Here is a 17,500-nt window from a genome sequence, read left to right as displayed (position 1 = left end):
TTTACCAACAATACAAAAAAAATACCTACAATAGGTTGTTCAACATGTTCCAAAGCGGCTGGGGTGAAGAGATAGTTTAGTAATCAGGGCCGAGTTGTTCAAAGCTGGGTTAAGATAACCCAGGGTTAGTGCGAGTTTTGAATTCAGATTTGAAAGCTTAAAAAGCATTTCAGTTTTAATTCTCTTTGTCTACAAGTTGATGATTGGAAGCTCTAAAAATAGCACAGAAAATTATCCGAGAAAATGCTTTCAAACACAATAAAAAGAAACCCGGGTTAAATTTAACCCGGGATTAAGTGCTAATCGGCTTTCGAACAACTGGGCCGAGTTGTTCAAAGCTGGGTTAAGATAACCAAGGGTTAGTGCGAAATTTGAATGCAGATTTGAAAGCTTAAAAAGCAAATTCATTTTAATTGTTCCTGTCTACAACATGATGATTGAATGATCGTAAAAGAACAGAGAGAAATTACCCTAGAAAATGCTTTCTAATAAAAGAAAAAGAAAACCCGATTAAAATTTCACCTCAGGTTAGCGCTAATCAGCCTTCGCACTGGGCCCAGGACCATAAATTAACATAACTTAGACCTTGGGCAATAAAAGAGAACCTTAAATTCGCGGACGACTACGAGTTCGAGATTTAACGTATTCTAAAAATATAAATACACCCAGAAGTCTTTTTTGGACTTTCTTTTTTCACCGTAAAAGTCAGAATGATTATTTTTATTGAAGGAGATTAAGTCCTCTCACTATCGCAAAATGATAAAACTTCTTCTTTTCCCTCCAAAATGACGCTGGTTTACGCGCGCACTATTTAGTATTCGGCATTTGTACACCTCCCATAATACCCGTTGTTTGCTCAGGAGAATTTAAAAACAAAGGTTATGCAAAATATTGGTGGGCAAACAAGGCATATTATGGGAGATGTGCAAACGGCGACTTGAGAAAATCTTGTCGCCCTCTCCAGTCGTCCCCATCTTAGAATCCAAAGGTCTATAAAGATAGCCTTGAAGAGGTAAAATAACAAAAAAAAGGATGTCAACGTACTTGGCCCATTCGACATTTAAGATAAGATGATCGTAACCAAATCCCTTGAGCGCCATAATCGCACGGGCTGCATCATCGCGTCTTTGAAAGTTTATAAAAGCGAAACCCTAAAAAGGGAGAAAATGGAAATTTTTATAGCCTACTCTTTAAAGTACCACGGGTGACCAACATCAATTTTCTTCTGACAATACTGAATTTACGCAACATGACGGCAGAAAAAAGAGGACGGCAAAACGCTCGTGTCTGACAAACGTGACAGGCCTATTACTTACGTCTTTTGTGGTGATCTTCACTTAAGTTAATGTTTTCTGAAAAGACTTGTTTAAAGAAGGGTGAAGTTTGGCGAACAAGTTTTCCAAAAAAATATATTGTCACGCTTGTCACGCAAGGTTTGCCGCCTTCTTTCCTCTCCCGTCCTGTTGCGTGAGCTCACTAGTATCACCACACACATGTATTCATGAGAAAAAGTTAAATGAGAATCGATAAAATGATCACCAAAGGAAAATACTTCGATCTTTTACAAATTCTCCGAACTAATTCTACAAGGAAATGTACGAAGATAAGTCTGGAGAATTTGTATGTGGATATTGGGGTTAGGGCCGGTTAACTATCTGAAAAAAGGACAAAAAAGGGGCCGCCCTAAGAGTCTTTATTATATGACTTGCTTCGCAAGTGGAAAAATTTGATCCGCAAGAAAAGGTTAGTTTCGGCCATAAAATATATCCTTTCAGTAGTGGCCATGCTTGTTCGGTTGAGATGACTGACAGATTGAAGAGATTTAAGAGTCACGTTTACGGCAAAGGGCAAAAGGCAAATTCAAGTTGAGAATTTCTCAGAATAGAAAATAAGCAGATAAAAACTGTCCAGAACAATTCTTATGGACAAAACTGGCGTAAAACCACTTATTTTTGTGTAGAGGTAGTAAACAGTAAACGACAAATTCGGGGAAAACTTGGTGAGGTGGTACAAATCCACGTTTGCCGTTTGGCGTAAACCTGAATCTTTATCTCTCTAATATTGGCCTCGTTCTTGTATTGCGTTTTTATGGAACCCGACTTGTCTTTGTCTTGGTCCATACAACCTCATGCTTGGTTGATAATACATAATTATGCCTTAGATAGGAATGCGCCTTACTTAAGACTAGAAAGTTAAAGTAAACGACTGAACCGAAGGAAGATTGCGATCAAGTCAAGCGTCATACCTTTGACTGGTTAGTTATCTTGTCTTTGGCTAAGAAGATCCTGGAAATATAGCCAAATGGACGGAACAACTCATTCAAGTCATTTTCTCTGGTGTCTTCAGACAAGTTTGTTACCCGAATAGTTGCTGTTTCATCTAATTAAGGTAGAAACAGAAACATAATAGATACATTAGGGCTTTGCAGCCTGTTAAAGATGCTGGAGCAAGGAAAATAATAAAATAATAATTACCAAAGGTAGCCTGAATTTCAGACGATTACTTCGAGTCGTTTTTACTCCCTCACGACTCGAAGTAATCGTCTGAAATTCAGGCTATAGAGCGTTTTCACATGACGTCATGTCGGCCATATTGGTGTCCCAAAACAATGAAACGGCAGCCATGTTGGTGTCCCAAACTAGTGCTGCGGGAGTTGAACTAATTTTCTTATGCAAACGCTTTCTTTTGTTCCAATAAATTTGCATAGATGCTGGCCACGTGAATGAAAACACTCTATACCAAAAGGAGAATGCATAGATCTTTTATTAAATTCTCTCAACTAATTCCTTAAGGGAAATGTATGGAGATCAGTCCTGAAGATTTATATATGGACACTGGGGCATAATGCGTAGTAACACTATAAAAAATGGTTAAAACTTTAGAGTCCAGAAAAATTCATACATGTCTTTGGTGTGACCATTCAGCTGAAACCTCTTTAGCAGTACTTTTCCATGGCACAGTGTACTATTTGTTTTCCATTATTTCACAATGTGAAATGTGGAAATTTTGGTGAATTTTAACTTAAACACTTTAAAAGTGAATGCTTGCAGTGTTCAATACTACAATGTACCTTGACGCTGACGGGGCATAGTCTCTCCTCTTCGGTTTGCCGCACCTTCACGCAATCCAGGTGCAATGTACTTTCCAGTCTTGGATGCTGCAGATGGTTCTGCAGTACCTGCAGCTGCTCCTAAAAACAGAACCACAGCAAACCTTGACTCAAAACAAACAAATCAAAAATGGAAAGTTCCTCACATTAGCTTTCCGAGCAAATTTGGCATTATTTCTCAAATGATCACATTTTGGCAGGCAATCACAAGAAACACATAAGACAAAGTGTCCCAGTACATTGTCAGAAGTCAGATTCAATGTGACATCAAACATGCCAATATCTTACGCAGGCCTACAACGCAGGCATTTTTAGGGGAGCTCTTATTTCATCCCTCCCCACAAACACCTGCCCAACGGAGAACAACTTTCCTTCCCAAGCTTAGCCAATCACACTGTACTTTCCAAAATCTGGAAAGTTGACCTTGACCGCAGGGTAACCTGTTAATTACTCGATCTGCATGAAATACAAGGAAAGCTTTATAACCTCTTATAAAATGTTGGACTCAGAGCGGCAAAAGTAAGATTTAGTCAGATTTTAGAATACTCCATGCACTGAATAACCTTTGCGAAGGAAAGAAAAGAAGAAAAAAGGTAACTCTGGGGTCACATTTTTACACTACCACGAGGTTATGAGTCATGTTTAGCCTGTCAACAGTTTATTTCACAACTGATTGGTCACTTACCATGTGAATAAAACAATGGGAAAGGAATGTTGTTCTCGCTTGAGCAGGTCTTTAAGTGGGGAGGGACGAAATATGAGCTCCCCTAAAAACGCCTGCGTGGGAGGCTAGTCTTTCAAATTAAGAGTTTGACTGGACTTTACAGCAGGCAAAACTTTGCTAAACAATTTCTAGGTTTGACGAACAAGAAAAATGACAAATTTCTCATCTTTTAGATAGCAGTTATTACAAAGTATATACGTAACCTCAGTGATACTGTAAACACTAATTACCGGTAGAAGGTTTAGAATCATTGACTTGACTTTGTATCATTTCTAGTTGATCTTTGTAGGGGCACTTGGTAGTCCAATGGTCTCCTTTGCAGTGACGGCACTGTACAATCTTCTGCTGGCTTTGACTTAGCTTCTTAAGTGGATCTTCGTTTTCTTGTTGCAAGTCCTAGAAATGTGAATTGAGTAATACCTTTTATCTTTTAATTTCGAAAGAGCTAAAAATTGCTCTTCCTGGAAAATTTTCAACCCTCTTTTGACCTTCCATCATGTGAAACTTACAAGTAGGCAAAGCACAGCCTTGGAGCAAGAGCATTTTAACCTTTGATCAATCTCACCTGCTCTCCCTAATCTTAAGCTATTACTAGCGATAAAATATTAAGGACACTTGCTTTTTGCCTTGCAAAAGTCTAGTTATTAATTTTGCAAGCCAAGGCAGTACCTTAGTTTCTGTAAGACCCAGAGTATTTATCTGGTCAGAGGGATCAAATTTGCGACCTCCCACTAGGGCAGTCCATTGCTCCAACAAACGAGCTTATCCTCGGTGGTTTAGTTTATTTTGCAAACAGAATTATAAGAAAATTTACGAAACTGGTCAACATAATTTTAAGTTACCTCCTTGTTTGAAGTGAGGATGAGGAAAACATCATCAGTGACTGTAGTTGTTGATGGATTTGGTCCTGGACCATCATTCTTAGCATCCCCAAATTTCTTCCATAGCTAAGACAGTTATAACAACAAAGTAGTGAATGACCCATACACATGTAAGCAAAAGTATTCAACAGCCAATCAAGGTGCTAACCTGCTGTGCCAGGGTATTTTTCACTCAAGAGAGCGCTCAAAATTCCTGTGTCTCATTGCAACTTTTGACTTTGAAAGCAGAGCAAGAATATGGATATCCTTGTTGCAACTACAGACAGGAATTTTTATTATAGGAAATTAACACTTGAGGGTTAATTAAGGTATTTGAAATTAACGCGACTTAAATTAACGTGAATTAAAGGAAAAGTACTTTCCAATAAAGAAAATTAACGTAAAAGGTGGGGTAAAATTTTCAAGGAAAGAAGATTAATGCGATGTACAAAAAGAAACAAAGTTGTTTAAACACCAGGAACAAATGTATTTTTAAAACTTGACCAAGATCCAGCAAGCAGATGTTGAGAGTTATTCTTCTTACAGCGACCATGAAGATGAAATGTTGTTATAGTTATCAATTTGTGAAAGATAGATCGGAAATAAAGTGCACGAAACTAAAGCTTATCAGTTTCCTCAGAGTCAAAAATGTCTGGAGAATGTCGAAAGTTTGGACCCAAAATGATAGACCCAAGGTCCAAACGGCTGGAGCTTATACCAGTTTCCATAGCATGAAGCATGCCTAGAAGTATTGCTACTCCCCCCCTGAATGGAATCCTAGTCCATGGCAGGGTTACCCCCAGCAGTATGTTGCCCGTACCCATTTATACACCTGGGTGACGAGAGACAAAGTGGAGTAAAGTTCCTTGTCTAAGGAAACAATGTGATGGGCGAGGCTTGAACCCCGGACCTCCAGATCCAGAGTTTGAGGTGTTAACCGCTAGGCCACACACACCTCCACAACAAAAATCGGTTAAATCATTCCTGCTGAAAAAGGCAATTCAAAAACATAACTAACAGGCTTATAAATACGTTCGGGCCACCTTAACAGCTGGAATAGTGGAAATTAGGTTATTAACCAGGGTTTATTAAGGGTAAGGCTCTTAATTGAGAAGATGCAGTACTCAAATTTGAAATACAGAACATTCGCTTACCTTTCTTTTTGCTATCACCTTTGAAACTCTTTTTGTTTCAATTTTAAAGGTCCTCACAATCTGTATATGAAATTATAAAACTGTTATACGGTACTGTTCAAAAGCAAGTTGACAGTCTCGACTCAAAACTCGATTGTCGCGACTTGAAGCTCGAACAAATCAAGTTTTGAGACACGCAAATCAAGTCTCGAGACGCAAGAATTGACTTTTGAGTTTCGAGAAACCAGCAATTTGAATATGCATCACTCGAGAGGATTCTAAGAAAGATTTCTCAACAAAGATAACGGCCATTTTGATTTATGCTAAAGCAAAAATCCACACTGACCATCGGCCCTTGACATGCACACTTGCCATGTGTAAGTTTTTCCGTGATAAAAAAGGACCAATAAACAGAATAAACGGTTGTTTATCTTGAATTTTTGGATAATCGAGTCTCTGTATTTTTACAATATTATGAACTATAAGAGATGTTTTACTTTCGTACATATTAAACGTTTGAAGGTATGTAATTATGTTCGTTGTGTCATCGTAGAATATGATCTTGAATTATGATAGCTGCCATGAATGTTTTTCATAAACTTCACTTTTTTGCACGCCCTTCAAGAATTACCAGAAAACATTTAACAAATTCAAAAAGGCATAGTGTAAAGCTGACAGAAAAGTATATAAGAAATCCCCAAGTATAACTATTTATAGCAAGCTAGAATGCTAACATGAAAGTAAAATTTGCACATGTCAAGTATAATTTGAAACCACTTGCTTTAACTTGACACACAATTTAAAACACTTTAATGCATACAACAGCGCCCTAACATTTTTAAAGGCAACAATCATGATCACTGAAGATTTCTCCAAGACTTTCTCATTCAAGGTCATTTTTAGAGGAGAAACTTGAACTGCACCACAGGGGAAAAATTACATGACATATGTGCTTGTTTGTTGCCTTTTATCTGCAGTAATTTTTAGCCAGGGGTCAACAACCAAAAGTTTACATTTTGGTTTTAAAAGCACATAAAGAGCAGGGAAATTGTTAGCCATTCAACTCGCCCATTAAACGCACGGATATAATTGGAAAGGGCAAATTTTGTTTCACATGAAAGACAGAGAGACTTGCAAAAGCCATTTGTGGCAGCCTGCAGCATGCGCTTCACGACCATTAAACCAGAGGGCTGTCTGCTTGATGAATTTGTTCCTTGAGAGATCAGTCAAGTGACAAGCTCAGTATATTTTTTGACTCGACTCTTGATACTTGAAACCCAAGAATCGATCGATTCTTGAGACTTGATTCTCGAAAGTTTCGAGTCTCAAGACTTGAGGATCAAGACTCGAGTGACTTTCAGCTTACTTTTGGGCGGTACTGTAATATGTTGTGAGTTGAATTTCATTTATGGTTTAAGTTTTATTTTCCTTTTTTATGGGTATGGTAAGGTATCATACTGAGTTTGAAATAGAGAAGAGTCATTTAAACTAAGAATAGAATATTGAACCATGACATGTACATTAATTTGATCTGATCAATGTTACATAAATTATTTTTCATCTGTATTAACACGTGTATATTTACACAGTGATAATTCACCACTTTAGAAATGATAAGGAGGCTGGTGCCAAAATGCCTTGTGCGCAATACCGTTTCTGGAATCATTCTTCGGGACTTCCTGGTCAGCTATTGGCCAATTTTCAGGGGCACCCAACGTCAATTTTCGGAAAAATTAATATCTGTTCGGAAGACGATTTGAGATCTAGAATTTTCAGAACATTTGTTGCAAAATTTCTTGCTTGTCTGCCTCTCCTAGAATTTTCGAACATCTAAAAAATGGTATAATTGCCCATTTTTAACGGATTTCCACCTTAAAAAGGTCACCTAGAATTTTCAGGAGCCTTTTTTCTGGCTAAAATTTTCGAAAAGATAAGTTTTGATCACTAGAATTTTCATATCACTAGACTTTCAGCTAGGAAACAGATGAAAAAAAAAAAAATGCCTATATCTACCGTTTAAATTATACTAAAATACGTTTAACAATGCTATGTTTAAGTGGTTTTGACCTATATTCTTGTTGGGTGCCCCCTTTTTTTTTTCCCTGCCCCTAGTAACAGTCCCTGGAATCTTATTGAAAGTAAGCTCTGCCCAGTTTCCTAAATGGTAAAAGAGTTGTAAATATTATAGTACCTTAAGTAGCTTTCCATCTTCATTCCTTTTGAACTCAGTTACAATTTTCGTGTCTCCTTCAATAACCTCTGATGCAGGGGGTAAGTGATCTAAGAGGATAAAAATATAAACAGCCGATAATTATCTCCACCTTCCTTTGTTGGTCTTCATATTAAGATGAAAATAGCTTCCAAAACACCAGACACACTGAGATATTGACCAGTGATACAATGTATGGTGGAATGATGATTTTTTGAACCTCCAGGGAGTGAAAGTAACATTGTAGTGTTTGACTGAGGAAGGAAAGAGATAAACTAATTTTACTGGGACTGCTTAATAGCCGTACCTGATTCTCCTTCTTCCACTAAGTCGGCCCAACTTGGCTTCTCACTGTTGGACAAGGTAAAAATAGTGAAACAAGAATAAATTTCTTTTCAATTTACTGCAACTATGTGACTCTCATGACTTAACAAAATTTTCTAATCTGGTCTGCAATCATCAGCTCTAATATGACCACTTTTTTGGGTTGATGGTTTTAAAATTTTCCATTGTTTTACGTTATAATGAACGAAAGGGAACCGTAACGTCCTACAATACTATCAAGTTAGCGGCTAAATTAAATGAATGTTGCCGCCATCTTAAAACCAGGGGAAGAAATCGTCAAACGAATTTCAACTTAAATACACGATAAACTGTACAATTTACGAAGGAAAAGGGTAAATGAACTCTTACTCGGTGTCTTTGTCGAGAACTGGCATCCGTCTGCTGATAATAAGTCAATTACACTAAGTTAATTTCCAAAAATTTTCTGAAACAAACTCCTCACGCGTGAATGTCGTAAATCTCAGCCCACGGTCTCATTTGAATGCGGCAAAATAAAACAGTGTATGAGCATTACCCACAATCCATAGAGACATAAGTTTTCAAGATGGCGGACGAGGTGATTGGAATTTCTGCTTTATTTAAGCTTTCTGTATTTTAGCATTTATGATAGGTATATTACTTTTCGTCCCCAGATTTTTAAAGGTCGTCTATGAAAACCTTACAACGGTCATTGGTTGTTGTATAGCTATAGCTTTGAATTCAGTAAATCTCATGGTTTTTGAAAGTGATTTAAGCTTAAATAATATTATGCTTAATTTAAGCTCGCTTTATTTTTATGTCTCGTTTCGGTCCTTGCGCCTAGGTGGAGGAAAAGTGCAAAAAGAAAAAGAAAGGTAGGAAAGGATTTCTTTCCCAGCATCACTCGCATAGTACCTCCTTATAATCAAGCAGCAAACCTTTATGTAATTTTTGTTACTTGTATAGTAATATGTAATCTGTTTACCCATGGAACATTTAGGAGTTCTTAAGAACTTATTGAACCGTGTTTGTGCGTTCCAGATCGAATGGGAATTTGGAAGTGTTGGTTTTTAAGGAGAGGGTCGGAAAACCGGAGTACACGTTCCTGAAGAAAAACCTCTCGGAGCAAGGGAGAGAACCAACAACAAACTCAACCCACATATCGCATCAACATATGCGATTATTCGAACTAAGGTCACACTGGTGGGAGAAGAGTGCTCTCACCACTAAGCCACCCTTTCTCCAATTAAATGATAATAGTGTATGTATGCGTGGTGTGTAGCTTAAGCATAATATAGGATCAACAGGTGGACCCCTTAAAAAAACCCTTATATGGACCCCACAAGCCTTAGTTAACACAGCACTAAAGGCTTACTAAGTACGACTATGTAAATTCAACGTATCTCACAAAGCTTATTCAAAAATAGATGTTTATGTTCTTTAGTGAAGAAGCAAAAATTAAAGAAAAGGAAAAGAGATCTATCTTCAGGAGAGGAAGGCTCTGTTTCACCATCAAAAATAGAAAAGACAGATGCCAAAAATTCCCAAGGTCAGTGCAGCTCTAATTAACATTTTTATGTCCCTCAGTAAAATTTACTTATTGAGGGAGTATTTTTAAAATGCTCTGTGAATGGTCATACATGTTATATGCCACTTATTAACCAAGAGTGAGGTCATTACAGGGAAATCTCAGACCAAGGCGTTGATGTATAATCCATCAAGGCCGAGGTCTGAGATTTCCCTGTAATGACCAAATGGATGAGGTTAATAAGTTATTTATTATATGGCCTTTTTAGCGCTAAGTGAGAACACGGTAAGTAATTTTCAACATCTGCATGCAAGAGGTCATTGTGGTCGTGTTCCCTGAACCGAAACGAACCTGGCGATCTAATCAAAACCACAAGACAGTCTCTTTGACAATGAGTAATTTTGGACCTGAGCCTGTAATCAATTAAAAATAATAACTGGTCAGCAGATAACTTTAAAAAAAGTCACCTCTATGAGTTGTCAGTTGTCCATTGAACTTAACATGAATGTGCTTTATCAAGTTAAACATGGATTGTATATGCCTTGGACACCCACCAAGTAATGCCTGGTCATTACAAGAAAATATTGCCCGCTTTGCAGCCAATCAGGGCCATACACTATTATAGCTATATAATAAACCATTCTATTGCCCACTTGTTTTCTAATTTGCAGGTCAATTTCAAATTAGTCAGAACTCTCACTACCCTTTTTGTTTCAGCCTTAGCTTGAAGTTATAGGATCCTGTGCTCTCCTCCAAGTCTATATGTGAAAGTGTTAATTTTGAATCATCCTTGTTTGTTTCTCAAATTTCTTTGTCTTCAAGTCCTAGCGGAAGCAAAGAAAATTGAGAATCGACCTAGGTTAAAAAATCACCGGCCCCAGCAGAAACTTTGTATTTAAGTTATAAATCCAAATGTACAAAATCAGTCCATAACCCACAGTTAAGACCTCTAACTTGTTTTGAAGGAGGTATGTAAGACGGTACAGTATACATGCTCAGGATGAACTTTAGTAATGTTGTATTTTGTAATACTATTCTTTAGGTCGTCATTTTACTGTCAGTCTTGCTCTCCCTGGTTCCATCCTTGACAATGCACAATCTCCTGAACTAAGAACATACTTGGCTGGCCAGGTAGGGAAGGGGAAGGGTAGGGGAAGTGAAGGACAACTTTAGAAAGTAAAGGCTGTAACCATCCCAAGGACTTGTTACATTTTTGAACTCCTAATAAAACAATTTGTAAAGCACTTAAAAATCCAACAGAAGCATTTGTATGAATAAAAAACATTTAAGAGTTTCCTGGGGCTTGTTTCTTTAAAGGCATGGTGATTTTTCAATAACAAAGCCATATGATAATTTATCAAATTCAGTCAAGTCTTGAAAAACAAAGCACTTTATTTGAGTGTCAATGTATTTAGCACGAAAGTGCCAATTGGTGACACTATCTTTACATCTCCTAATGGAGACAGGACTTCCATTTGACGTGGTCATCCAAGCCACTGGAAGGTCAAGCCACTTGTACCTTCATTTCTCAGTTATTTTAGGACCCCGAGTAATGGTCTGGCCCCGGGAATCGAACCCACGACCTCCCGCTCTGCAGTCAAGCGCTCTACCAACTGAGCTAATCCTGCCTTGGTAACTTTGGGGAAAATAACTCACACCTTTTTTTAAAGTTTGCTCAACCTTTGGAGAATGAATTTTGGTGTTTCTTCTATCATTCAAAGATCAGTGCTAAGTTATGTTCCTTAATAATTCAAAAACTTCTCATGATAAAACCTTGTTTACTTTACAGATTGCACGCGCTTTGGCAGTTTTTAGTATAGATGAAGTTGTCATCTTTGATGAGTCTGGAAAGACCCAGAGTAACTCTAATGGTGGTCCGAAGAGACACTCAGATCCTAATGTCTTGCTGGCAAGAATACTTCAATATCTGGAGTGTCCACAATATCTCAGAAAGAATTTTTTCCCAAAACATGCTGATCTTCAATACGCTGGTATGTAATCAGTGATTTGCATCTTGAAGAGAGTTTTTGCAAAAATGCTGCTTGGAACCACTAGTAAATGGCTGCCTTCCTAAACCTACTGAAATAAAGAATGTATGTGTTGAAGGTCAAATTTGATTTCTGGTTAATTTTGATTTAACCTAGGTTGATTCTCAATTTCCTTTGTTTCATGGCCCTAATTCACGAATAATATTAGAATCAACCTAGGTTAAAAAAATTTAACCTGATATCAAATTTGACCCGTAACATATGTATGTATGTATGTATGTATGTAGCCTATCTCCCCTGCGGCCCCACAGGTTAGGGGGTTAAGATTCCCCCATCCAAATCTGAACAACATCTAACAAAACCATCCTTGAAAATTTTTTTCAACCATATTTGATTTTTGCTTCTATTTTCTTATCTTCTCATCCTTTTGCTTCTCTTCTGTGATCTTTTTTTCTGTTTGTGGAACTTTGAAAATCTTCATCAGAATAATATATAAAGGCATTCTGATGACTAAAAAACACTTAAAAAGAAATAGCAATTAGATTGAAAGCCACAGGCTAAAACATAGACAAATCTAATCAAGACCAAAGATAACAATATTCTCTTAAGGTGTGCTTAACCTGAGCCTGTCAAATAAAAGTTTGGGGTGTATTCTTTTGTGATGGTCTGGATCAGGATTTATGATTCAAGATCACTAAGATCATGGCACACCAAAGGAACCACTAAATCCCGTCTGGACAATGATTCATCGGAGTCTTGGATGTACCATGATCTGAGTGATCTTAGTAATTGAATTAGTTCGACTTTGGAGTGACACTGGTGCATCATCTGATTCAGACAGCACACCATGTGTCAAGCCTAAGTTAAGTTCAACAAAAGTTCGCAGACTCTGTCGAACTTAATGCTGTTGCTACACCAAACTAAAGCTGCCGTACCAAACTGATTCAGACTCCCCTCTTTTGCGCATACTTAATTCATCAGTTGGCTTTGGCACATAAGTGGAGGGGCATGTGATCCGGGCCTTATTAGGTCATAATTCCTGATCCCAATCAACCCAAAGGAATGTATCCTTGCTTTTGTTTTTTTCATTGAAATAAGAAAGAACAAGTCAGTCCACAAAGACTTGTGTCTCTTACAGTTCCTTCTAAACATGTTTAGTGTCCAATATACCATATTAATAAGAAATAATGACATTATTTTTTGCCAGGTTTGTTGAATCCTTTAGACACTCCCCATCACATGAAAGTTGATGATGATGTTCCATATAGGGAAGGGGTGGTGCTGGACAGACCTGCTAAGTCAGGATGTGGTTCATTTGTAAACGTGGGTATGAGGAAGGAAGTTAGAATTGACAAGAGCATTAAACCAGGGGTTCGAGTCACTGTCAAGATGGGTGACACTTCAAATCCAGGTATCATCCAATAACAACTTAATATCATGATTTAAGCCCATTGATTAACTATTGTTGTTAGAAGATGTGGTGATCACTGGTATTCCAGAGGGCACCGGTCTATGAACCATTGTTTTTCAACTTCAACCGTATTGATCTTTGTTCATTGCAAACAGATCCAAGGATTGAATGCTAAGTTAGTTTATGCATTCCAGCATTTATAGACTTAATTCTGAAAGTCCATTTTAGATTAGTCTTCTTGTAACAAAGTCTACAGCATTTATTTCTCCTCTTTTTGAAATAGACTTCACAGAAAGAAAGATGAGATTGTAAGCATTGCAACTCAAGTTGCAATTCCTATCAAGCTACAATCTTGGACAAAACACCCAAGTATAATCCATGGACATTTCCATTTCTAGTTTCAAGATAAAGCTTTTGAAAGCACTGGCTATTACAAATATTCCCCTCTTCCCCCCTTCAAAAAAAACACAATACTGAAATCCTGCGGGATCATTTCTGACCTCAAAGTCCAACTGGACCATTTCTGACCTTGACTGAACAATGTTGACCAGGGTGGGGTGAGAGGAGGGTTCATAGTGGTACCAAATCCACGGGATAGGATTTCTGTGGGTAAGAAAGTGCAAAATTCTTAACATTTTTTGTCAAAGATTGTAGGGCCAACAATATCTCTGGAATTTTTTTAAAAAAGCATTTTAGGAACTGTAGGAACCCTTAGACATCAGAATGTTTTTTAAATAGTTCTATTTGATGTAACAGGGGCAAAATTCTACTGTGGAACAGTGGTGTCTCCTAATGCTCCAAGAACAGAACAGGGTTTATACTGGGGCTACAATGTCAGACTGGCTCCATCTTTTGGAGCAGTGTTTACACAGTGTCCATTTAAAGAGGGCTACGATGTTACAATAGGAACCTCAGAAAGGGGTACCCCTGTGGATCAACTACAATTGGCAGACTTCAGGTACAGTAGAAAACATAAAACCTCTTAATTACTAATGGCAATAGGACTGAGTGACAAAATGGCGTTAGTCCAATTTGTTTAATCACGAGTCAGTATGATTACAGACCGAATTGGACGACACAAAGTTCTGTTACCAATGAATCATAACTATGACATGACATTTAGGGCTTTTTTGAATAAAAACACAAGAAATTCTGAGAGGTTTTTTTGCTGGCAGTGAAAAAAAAAGCATGTATGTGATGGGGCGTACTGTCCAATAAGTGCTTAAGCATGACACGTACTGTCCTATTACACTGTCCTATTAGTGCTGAAATCAGGACAGTTGATAGTCAATCAGGTTCGAGAATATTGTTATAGTTATGATTAACTTTCTTACATACTTACTTTCCTGATTGATTGATTGATTCTTGATTAACATACAAAAACGTGATGTTTCTTGGATTTGATATACGCCCAAAGATTTTAGTAAGGATTATGGTGAGAACTCTTTTAGCAGATTCACAAAAAGTCTTTCAAGCAATTCAGTCATCTTGTATTTTGGAAATAAAGCATATGAGTGGCTTACAGTAACTAAACCCTTAATTTTGCACATTTTTTACTTGTTCACTTAACGGTTTTTATCCAGCATATTCTCTTTTATATTGACATTTATTTAATTTATTGAGCGTTAGTGCATTGAAATTCCAAACTGAGGTAAGGTTAGGAATAGGGCTCTGACTGAATTTTCTTGACAATCACCTAGAGATTGTCCCTCCTGTTCTTCTCTCATTTTCTTTGACTCTATGTAAGGTGGACACCCTTTATCAAAAGGAAGGAGGACACCTAGAGTGAGTTCCTTTGGGATGATTGGGATCAGGATCAGTGATCTGAGATCACTCAGATCATGGTAGATCAAATGAACCGATGAATCCACTCTGGACATAGATTCATGGGTTCATTTGATCGACCATAGTCCGAGTGATCTCAGATCACTGATCCTGGTCCCAATCATCCCAAAGGAACTTACCCCTAGTTGTAGTATTAACGATGCACATCTTGGAGACAGTTAACTGTAACCAGCTTGTGACAAACTCCAGACAAATGACCGTCAGCCAACGATGATTGCAGCATTTTTTTCGTATTTCTCTAGACATTTACTGGTGGTATTTGGCGGTCTAAAAGGACTTGAAGCCAGCCTGGAATCTGATGAAAAACTAACAGAAAACGATCCGTCACTTGTGTTTGATCATTACATAAACACGTGCCCTGGTCAAGGCAGTGGAACTATAAGGACTGAAGAGGCAATTCTTGTCACCATGTCTGCACTGAGACCGGTTATTACGAAAGCAACACGGTGGAAATCTGGCATTTGATCTGATTTGCGATCAACTTGGAAAAGTTTGGATGTAAGAGTGCCACTTTGTTTTTATTCACGCCCCAGCTCTCGAGTCTTTAATGGTATCAGGTTGTTTCGCCCAAAAGTGGATTCGTCAAAGGGCGGTTCGCCCAGACTTGATTCGATTCGCCCGATGTGCGTCTTTCTTTCTTTTATGTCTGTTCTCATTCTCGTCCCCAGGGCTTTTTCCTGAAAAAGTGGGAGTGAAAAAGCCCTGGAAACGTTCACCTAGATGTAAAGTGTTTTATGTCATCGGGCGAATCATAGTTTAGCTATGGGCGAATCGACCTAAGTCAGGGTAGAACGACCGCAATCCGAACAAATACTTGACAGGAGCCTTTGTTTTCTCTACTCTCCTTCCAGTTACAGTCGTTCACGCAAGTCGTACAATCATGTAATTGAAACGGTCTCAATTGGACTGGCTTAACCTGAAACGGTTGGTTGGTTGCCTTGGCATAAAATAGGCCTTTCACAAAACGTGCTTGGAGTCATAACTTTTGGGCGTGGCCAAGAAGGTAGTAAACTCGTACAAAGGCTGTGACTCTGTGTCAAATAAAGCCAGAGCAACGCCCGGAGTGGTCCCCTTTGGTGGTTAAATTCTTAATTTCTTACTTGCATTACTGTCCCTTCCATATTCATGAGAACCCCAATCCTCTTTGAATCACCACTGAGTTTTATTGTTGGATGCATCGCCGTCTAAAAACCGATTGAAATAAAAGTTGGTTTATAAAAGGTGTGTGTTTCTTTATCCGGTTTACGTGCAATTCTAACATGATATTTCTTCGCTTGACAATATCAGGGATCTACAAAATGATAAGTAGCTGAGTCATTTTAAGTGGCATTATCTTCATCTGTATCAAGGGTTTCATTTAGATACGGTCTACATTATTTTCAACTGAAGGGCTGTTCATGTCCGCGTTGTAGATTGGCCCTGCCATCTTGAACCAGTTAAACTGAGTTAAAAACGATATTGGCTTGGTAGTTGTCAGTAGGTTAAAGGTTACTAAGGCTATTTTAAAAGCTTAAAAGCTTTTAAAACTGAAAAGCGACCCTACTTGATTAACTCTCTACTCCGTTAGTATTCAACGTTAAGACTAAATTAACAAGGTCATTTTTCCCTATTAAAGACGCGGAAACAATATTTGTGCAAAATACTAATTGGGATCCATTATGAAGAAAACACACAATGCAGAGTGCCGCTATCACTCTTCTTTTTTTTTTCAAGACACCTTGAACATCCATATCTGTCGCTGACTGTTGTGCGAAAGGCTAGCCCTCAGCCCTAGATCATCTCACACAGTTATTTGCGGCCGTGTAAGTCCGTTGGAAAGAAAGATTTAAAAGTGTTTTTAAAACAAATGTTGAAATGACAGATACACTACAGTAGACAACAAGCGTTGTTTGGGGCGCTGCGCCGCAAAACCTGCTTAAGCACCCCCTCCCCCCTTCCCCCCGCCTCCTCCGCCAAACCCCAACGAGGCCTCTTTTGCAGGCTATATATTTCCTAAGGGTAAGTACGCTTCGGTGACCATTAGATTGCTGTTCCTCCTAGTAATCCTCACTCGGCCTCCTCCCTTAAATCTAAAGGAACTAAAACCATTATGCAAATTATTCGTTTTACACAACGTAAGGAGATCTACAGTCTTTCAGCCGATGTGTATATCACTATAAGCGTGAGACAGAGGAAAATACCAAAATTTCAAACTGCTAAGGTAAAAATAAAAGGAGTATTGTGCGTCCCAAGGGGGTGCAAACGCGAGTTCGAGACCCTGAGTATTGGTCCCGCCCCGGCCATCGAGCCCGCGATGCCTATATAATATTGAAATGTATTTTCTTATACTATTACTATTATTATTATTATTATTGAAGGAGCCATTAAATCGGACTATTGATGTGTTTCCT

The 17,500-nt window shown here is 38.2% G+C and overlaps 2 protein-coding genes across 3 annotated transcripts in view; one reads left to right on the top strand and one right to left on the bottom strand.

Annotated features, from left to right (window-relative positions):
- The window catches only part of LOC140937011 (eukaryotic translation initiation factor 3 subunit G-like), an 8,979-nt gene extending 125 nt beyond the window's left edge, over nt 1–8,854 (bottom strand). Inside the window, exons 1-9 of the mRNA XM_073386531.1 lie at nt 8,729–8,854; nt 8,343–8,386; nt 8,018–8,106; nt 5,848–5,907; nt 4,676–4,780; nt 4,064–4,229; nt 3,071–3,190; nt 2,246–2,379; nt 1,045–1,151 (exon numbers count right to left, since the gene is read on the bottom strand). Of these exons, the coding sequence (XP_073242632.1) occupies nt 1,045–1,151; nt 2,246–2,379; nt 3,071–3,190; nt 4,064–4,229; nt 4,676–4,780; nt 5,848–5,907; nt 8,018–8,106; nt 8,343–8,386; nt 8,729–8,754 (851 nt within the window). The 5' untranslated portion in view covers nt 8,755–8,854. The remainder of the gene's footprint in view (nt 1–1,044; nt 1,152–2,245; nt 2,380–3,070; nt 3,191–4,063; nt 4,230–4,675; nt 4,781–5,847; nt 5,908–8,017; nt 8,107–8,342; nt 8,387–8,728) is intronic.
- Nucleotides 8,855–8,918: 64 nt separating this feature from the next.
- Nucleotides 8,919–15,801, top strand: LOC140937010 (putative methyltransferase C9orf114). Of its 2 annotated transcripts, none has more exons than XM_073386529.1 (8): nt 8,919–8,936; nt 9,183–9,213; nt 9,783–9,887; nt 10,909–10,997; nt 11,656–11,857; nt 13,062–13,265; nt 14,022–14,223; nt 15,353–15,796. In XM_073386529.1, the coding sequence occupies exons 1-8, from the start codon at nt 8,925–8,927 to the stop codon at nt 15,573–15,575; spliced, it is 1,068 nt and encodes a 355-aa protein (XP_073242630.1). In that variant the 5' UTR covers nt 8,919–8,924; the 3' UTR covers nt 15,576–15,796. The 2 variants fall into 2 exon arrangements, with proteins under 2 accessions (XP_073242630.1, XP_073242629.1); XM_073386528.1 differs by lacking the exon at nt 8,919–8,936 and adding an exon at nt 8,969–8,990 and having other exon boundaries at nt 9,766–9,887; nt 15,353–15,801.
- The last annotated feature ends 1,699 nt before the right edge of the window (nt 15,802–17,500 follow it).

This window comes from Porites lutea, chromosome 5 (genome assembly GCF_958299795.1).
Source record: "Porites lutea chromosome 5, jaPorLute2.1, whole genome shotgun sequence".
NCBI classification, from domain to species: domain Eukaryota; kingdom Metazoa; phylum Cnidaria; class Anthozoa; order Scleractinia; family Poritidae; genus Porites; species Porites lutea.
This window is presented reverse-complemented; position numbering and strand designations above follow the sequence as displayed.

Excerpts from the sequence above, each read along its gene's own strand:
- LOC140937010 (XM_073386528.1), top strand. Across the intron at positions 11,858-13,061 it reads TGCTGATCTTCAATACGCTG|GTTTGTTGAATCCTTTAGAC; the intron begins GTATGTAATCAG and ends ATTTTTTGCCAG. Across the intron at positions 13,266-14,021 it reads GGGTGACACTTCAAATCCAG|GGGCAAAATTCTACTGTGGA; the intron begins GTATCATCCAAT and ends TTGATGTAACAG.